Source organism: Lutzomyia longipalpis, chromosome 2 (genome assembly GCF_024334085.1).
Source record: "Lutzomyia longipalpis isolate SR_M1_2022 chromosome 2, ASM2433408v1".
NCBI classification, from domain to species: Eukaryota; Metazoa; Arthropoda; class Insecta; order Diptera; family Psychodidae; genus Lutzomyia; species Lutzomyia longipalpis.
Window position 1 is genome coordinate 24,796,527 of NC_074708.1, and position 6,207 is coordinate 24,802,733.

Here is a 6,207-nt window from a genome sequence, read left to right on the forward strand (position 1 = left end):
ATTTATTAAGTTATAGCACGAAATATAGGGCTGGGGTCGTTCAACGACCCCGCTTGGCGGCCTAGAGGTTAAACAAAAATAAAAAAAGAAAAATAATCAGCTGAGAGCGTCTTATCAGTGCAAAAGACAACACGAAGACTGACAAGTTTGCGCGTTTCCTCTTCGTTCTATTCGTTTTATTTATCAACATTTTGAGAAGTGCTGGAAGGTGGAATTACCAAAATAATATTTAGGAAGATTATTCTCAAACTTTATTAGCACGTTCGCTCTGTTCTTGAGGAGTTTTTAACGCACCGTCGTTGAGAATTTACAACAAAAATTCTTTAAGATTTTTTTTAAAGAATTTCTTTATCTGAAAAATAGCTTGAAATCTAATTTTTGTAGGCCTGATGATTTAGCATAGCTTAGTCCTCGAAACATCACAATAAACGTAAATTTTTCAGCAATTTTTTAATAAATTTCCTTTTTAAAATTTTCAAAAAATTCCTTTTATTGAATAATTACAATCCTCCAATAATAACTGAGCTGTCCTTATAAAATATTCCACCATATTTAAGTTTTTATTAGGATACTTTTTGTATCTAATCTGTCTTCAATTAGGCAGCCTGGTTTTTCCAATATTAGTGTGAAAAACCCGATTGAATTCCATTTTCATTGCCGTCACCCAATCTCCTGAAAATTTCCGAGAAAATCATTAATTTCAAAGAATTCTACACGTCATCAATTGGTTAAAAATCCTCACCATCTTGAAGGATTCTCTCAACAATCTCAGACAGTTCCTTTTGCTTCTTCCTGGCATTGACGATGTCTCCCTTCTTCATTGACTCCAAGATCTCAATGGCAAATTCAGGGTAAATATTGAGGGTGGTCATGATGCTTGAATCAAATCCTTGAGCTAGAGCTCCACACAGGATGGTATCAGCTCCCAGGAAAATAAAACGATTGTCTTTCAAACAAGCTGATCCTTGTGCCAAATCTCCCGAAGTGTATTTAATACCGATGAAATTTTTAATTTCCTTCTCAGCCAAATCGAGGAATTTTGGCATTGAAACTTGAAAGAAAGAGATCCTTAAGGCATTAAAAGGAATGAAAAGATCAATCAAGATCTCTTACGATCGACTCCGCTAAATGAGGGAATGTGATAGTAAAGGAGAGGCGTCCTTGGGCAGTATTTAGCCACATTCTTAAAATATTCCACGAGATCCTTTTCATTTTTAGGCTTAAAGTACAATTCAGGAAGGCACAGGATCGCGTCAACTTCTAGCTGTTCTGCATGTTTGGCTAGTTCAGCAACATCCACAAAAGGAGCTCCTCCAATTTGCACCATGAGCGTCATTTCGTACTTTTTGCATGCCTTTTGCCATTCTTCAGCTGTGGCCTTCCTTTCAGCAACGTTGAGGGACATTCCTTCACCGGAAGTTCCATTAACTAAGACAGCATTGATTCCTTTATCCTTGAGCCATTTGGCGTAGGGATCAATTACTTCGTAGTTAACGCTCTGAGAGCTACAAAAAGGATTTTTTCTTTATTATTTCTTCTCGATAAATTTCAAAGCAAATTGCTTTATTTTTCAGTTAGTTCTTAAGGATTGAATCAATGAAAACTATTCTGAAAAACAACTTTTTATTCAATTAAAATTACATGATTAGCTCAAATTATTTCTTTTACAACAAATTCCTTTACTAAAGGAATTCTATGAGTTCTAAATAAAATATTTTATTTGATAGAAAAGCTATTTTATCTTCTTTTTAAGCACTTCACAAGATCCATTAGCATCTTATCATTATTGTTTTTGCTTTTTGCTTGAGACATTCAAGTTGGTCTTCTTTTTCATAAGATTAATATCTCAGAATTTATTGCCATGACTTCAGAGTTTGTGGAAGAAACAAGATTCAAGCAACTCAGCTAAAGCAACTTTCTCCAAGACTTGCCGGGGATTGCAGACGAAGAAATTTTCTTATTAAATTAATAATTAAAAAACTCACGAATCATCCTTGAAGGCAGTAAAAGTAGGAGCCATAAGGCCACGGAAATTAAATGCACGCACGCTCATTTTCCCCACAGTAAAAACTTTCTTTTGAAAATGGAGAGAAATTTTCTAAAAATACGCAGAAAAGTGAATTTTTTCGAGGAGCTGAAGAAACTTCTTATCAGTTGGAAGACCACACGGAGACTGAAAACATACGAAGAAGCAAAAACAGACTGTGTCTGCTGCTCTCGGTATTTGATATCAGTCATGAAAAATAGTAGAAGCTCTTATATCAACAATAAACTGAAATGTTTTGCTGATAAAATTATTTTTCTTTCATTTCTTTAATTTTTTTTTATGAATAAGTAAAAAATTCCAACGGTTTTGAAAAGTTTTATTTTTCAAATTCACGCGGGAATTTTTCTCACTAAAAAATCTCTAGATTTGTGCTCACAAATTATTTTAGGTTAGATTACAAAAAAATCTGGAAAACTTAGAACTTTGAGGATGAAAATTCTGCTTCCAAATCAACATTTTTGATGTCCTTTGAAAGTAACACACTTCGTCGGTGGCTCAACTATTGGCCCGGTAAGAAATACTTCGGAATCTACAGATTCCTCCCGGCTTTCTTCCTCCTGGGAGCTGCTCTTGAGTTCTCAATGATCAACTGGACAGTCGGAGAGACGAATTTCTGTAAGTTCTCATCCTGAATAACAATCTCACCTGACCCGGAAATAGAAAAAGAAAATTAATTTATCTTTGCCCTCCAGACAAGACTTACAAGAAGCGTCAGGCAAGGAGCATTGTTGAGGAGAAATTGCGAGCAGCTGAAGGAGCAAACTGAAGAGATGCCAGCTGGGGTGACTTGGGGGCAGTACATGAGATTCTTCATTGCAGCCATGCTCTCCATGGCCGCAGGAGCACAAGTTGTTCACAATTACTACAAGCCAATGAAGGATCTCGACGCATACGTGGCTCAGGAGCTGCAGCAATTGCAATCCGGAAGTACTTCTTCTTCTGGGAAGAAATTGGACAACAGTTAGCTGGAATTAGAATTAGTTGGAATGTTTTAGTTTATCAAAATGTTAATAAATTTTTAAATTATAGAAAAAATCTTGTTTTTGAATATTTTTGTTTGGTTTTATTGATGGGAAAGGAATTTAAGGATTTTGGAGCTAAAATATTTTATCTTTTTAATTGATTGATAAAAGAATATTTTATTCCACATACCTACCTCAAAGTTTTTGACGAAAATAATTAAGAAATGAGAATATTCTTTTCCCTTCACAAAATTAAGTCCTTGAAGTTAAAATTTCAAGGATTAAGCCACAATTAAGTGGGTTAGACTTTGAATTTATTCTACTAAATAGTCATTAAAACATCAAAATCTAGTCTGAAAAATTGGCGTTAAAATAAAAGAAAATTCTTAAAAAACTATTAAAGATTTTCTGTATAAAGAACTTTTTTTTCATGATTTCTGTACATATTTTAATCTTTTTTTCTAAAGAAAATAGCAAACCTTTTTTTTTAAATTGAGTTAGAAGCTTTTTGTGTAAAACAGGAAACGTAAAAACAATTTTAAAGAAATTGTTAGGGGAGGGCGGGGCTATTTGTGTCAATTTGGATAAATCGCTATCTGCAGGACTCCCACGGGGCAAGAAATTTTCCTCGATAGGTCATTCTCATAGGAAATTTCCTTGCCTACAACTTTGTCTTAGACCACTTTTCTCTATCTACACGCGAAATATGAGTTTTCGAGCTTTTCCTGAACCCTTCCGCTTCTGACTTTTTTAACACTCGGAGGACTTTACTGGTAATTGCTACCAATTGAAACTTTAAAATCGTCACAAAATAAAATCTATTGGACTTATCTCGATGAATTTAGCATCTATGTGTAGGGAATTTTAATTACTTTAAGATAGCAGAAAGAAAATCTCGAGAAAAGTCTTTTCTTTGGAAGATAATTGAGGTCAAAGTCAGAATCCAACGTGGAGGATCAAATTGGTAATAAGTACCAATCAAAATCTCATACATTTTTGCCATTCTTTTGAGGTTATGTTTCCCCATATTTCCCAAATAAAATACTCTTGTTCACTTTTCCTCGGTGAAAATCATTAATTTGGACTAATTTTATTGCCGGAAGTGACTAAAAAGTTACTTGAAGAATCAAAGTTTGTGATGATTTAGGCGCAATAATAAATTAAGTAAAATTGTAGCTAAAAAAGTCATTTGAATTGGAAATTTTACATAGATTCGACGCAATTTTTTTTTAGTGACGATTTTCTCAATTAAATATTTAGTAATTAGATGCAGGAATGCTTGAAGGCGATTGAGAATTAGTGAAACTATCGATCCTCGTTCAATAAACTGATTAATAATTAATTATTGAGCATATTTTATCAACTGGTACTTATTACCAATTTGATCCTCCGCGTTGTGCCAAATGTTGGGTCCTCCAAGTGTTAAGAATCCGTCGACAAGTATTGTCACCAACGGGGGTAATTAAGTTGGTGGAGTTTTCCGACATTTCCAAAGATTTTCCACCTGAGAGATTAATTGTAGCTACTAACCGAACTCCTCACTTATTCATCCACGACAAGGAATTTCACTTTTATACGCACTAAAACACAGAATTTTGGAATTTTCTCAACCGCTACATTTTGCAACAAAAAGGTTAGAAAACATGTCAATATTTTGACGTTCCATATGATTTACATTGGTGACAATATTAGCCCCATTCGACATGTGTTGATTTGAATAATTGTGCAAAAAAATCATTAAAAGTTAGTGAAAAATGCACCTTGGCAACGTTTTCTGCATTGACCTAGCTCGTGGAAAAGACGGTGAGATTGGAAAATCGCTAAAAGAAAAGTGTCGGAAAATTAGTTTTTCTCAACACCCAAAACGTATTTTTGGAGGCCTCAAAATTTGTTTATTTTTTTATTCCTAAACTATTCATCAGATATTCTCCAAACTACAGTCAACTATTGAGGGTAGATAGGACTTCTTATCCTAATTTTTTCAGGTGCTTCCGATTAATAACTTGGGAGAAATCGCGATTTGAAAATTCCAGACTGTCACAAATAGCCCCGCTCTCCCCTAATGTTCTTTTTTAGTTTTTTTTCGTCGAAAATTAAATCATCGAACCAAATTAATGGTACCTACCTATATGTCTTACCTAAACTATTAAAGAAAATTAAATTTTGCTTGAACCCTAAAGCCTAAAAAGAAAAAAAAACAGAAGATTTTTAACAGAACTTTTCGTTTAAATATGATCTTAATTATTTATCTAAAAATTTATTTTATGGAAAAAATTGAAGCATTTGGCTTCCCAAAAAGTCCCCTAAAGTGAACCCTTTTGGCACCTTTCTAGGAAGCCCAAAGCTTTAATTTTCTCTTGAAATTTCTACGTCAATTAATCCACATAGAAACTATTTAATTACTTCTTTTCTGAAGTCGATGAGCAGCTTTTCCTTCCTGTAAAAAATACTTTTTTTAAGAAAAGAAAAACAAAATCATTTTTCTCCTTGAACTGGACAATATATCATGTAGAACAGGCACCAATGCACAAATACTTTTATGAAAAAAGAATAAAATCAATTTTAGTTACAAAACTTTGAAACATTAAAACTTCTCAAAATCATACCAAATTCTACTTTTACCAAAAAGAAAATCAAAAAAATATTAAAGAAAAAATTTAATCACACAATTCTAATAAAAAAAATGAATAAAGTGAATGAAAGAAATAAATACTCATGACCTGCAATCGTCCTTTGTGATTGCTTTCCTCCCATCAATCCAACCCACACAAAGTAACTACAAGAGAGGCAAAAATAAAAAATTTACTTTTAAAAAAATAAGAAATAAATTAAAAATAAAAAAAGAAAACTAAAAGACAAAGCATTTTGTACATTTTGCAGCCCATCGTGGCATTGATTTATCAATTTTATGTGGCTGTCTTCAGTAGCAACACCAAAAATAATGCAAAAAATGTGTCGAAATTTAACTAGAAAACATGTATTACAAAAGATTTTTTTTATATATCACATTACGTATACAATATTATGTATCTAATTTTACCTACACAATTTTCATTAATTTTTATTTATTAATTTTTTTTATACAATTTACTGGTTTTGAAAGTTTTTTTTCTTCTTCTCATAATTAAGTTACTTCTTGTTGGTTTTTTGTTGTTGTTTAATTTTTTTTTGAGTAAAGACTAATAAGAACTGAGAGAC

The 6,207-nt window shown here is 32.7% G+C and overlaps 3 protein-coding genes across 3 annotated transcripts; 2 read left to right on the forward strand and 1 right to left on the reverse strand.

The window, feature by feature from the left end:
- Positions 1-728: 728 nt before the first annotated feature.
- On the reverse strand, positions 729-2,053 carry LOC129789273 (N-acetylneuraminate lyase-like). The gene is made up of 3 exons (XM_055825926.1): positions 1,986-2,053; positions 1,114-1,505; positions 729-1,051 (listed from the first exon to the last, which is right to left on the reverse strand). Exons 1-3 carry the CDS (start codon positions 2,051-2,053, stop codon positions 729-731), a joined length of 783 nt encoding a protein of 260 aa, XP_055681901.1.
- Positions 2,054-2,442: 389 nt separating this feature from the next.
- Positions 2,443-2,852, forward strand: LOC129789790 (small integral membrane protein 4). Its single transcript, XM_055826843.1, has 2 exons — positions 2,443-2,662; positions 2,740-2,852. The coding sequence occupies exons 1-2, from the start codon at positions 2,509-2,511 to the stop codon at positions 2,811-2,813; spliced, it is 228 nt and encodes a 75-aa protein (XP_055682818.1). The 5' UTR covers positions 2,443-2,508; the 3' UTR covers positions 2,814-2,852.
- Positions 2,818-3,082, forward strand: LOC129789792 (ubiquinol-cytochrome-c reductase complex assembly factor 6). Its single transcript, XM_055826845.1, has one exon. The coding sequence runs from the start codon at positions 2,818-2,820 to the stop codon at positions 3,010-3,012; it is 195 nt and encodes a 64-aa protein (XP_055682820.1). The 3' UTR covers positions 3,013-3,082.
- Positions 3,083-6,207: the final 3,125 nt, after the last annotated feature.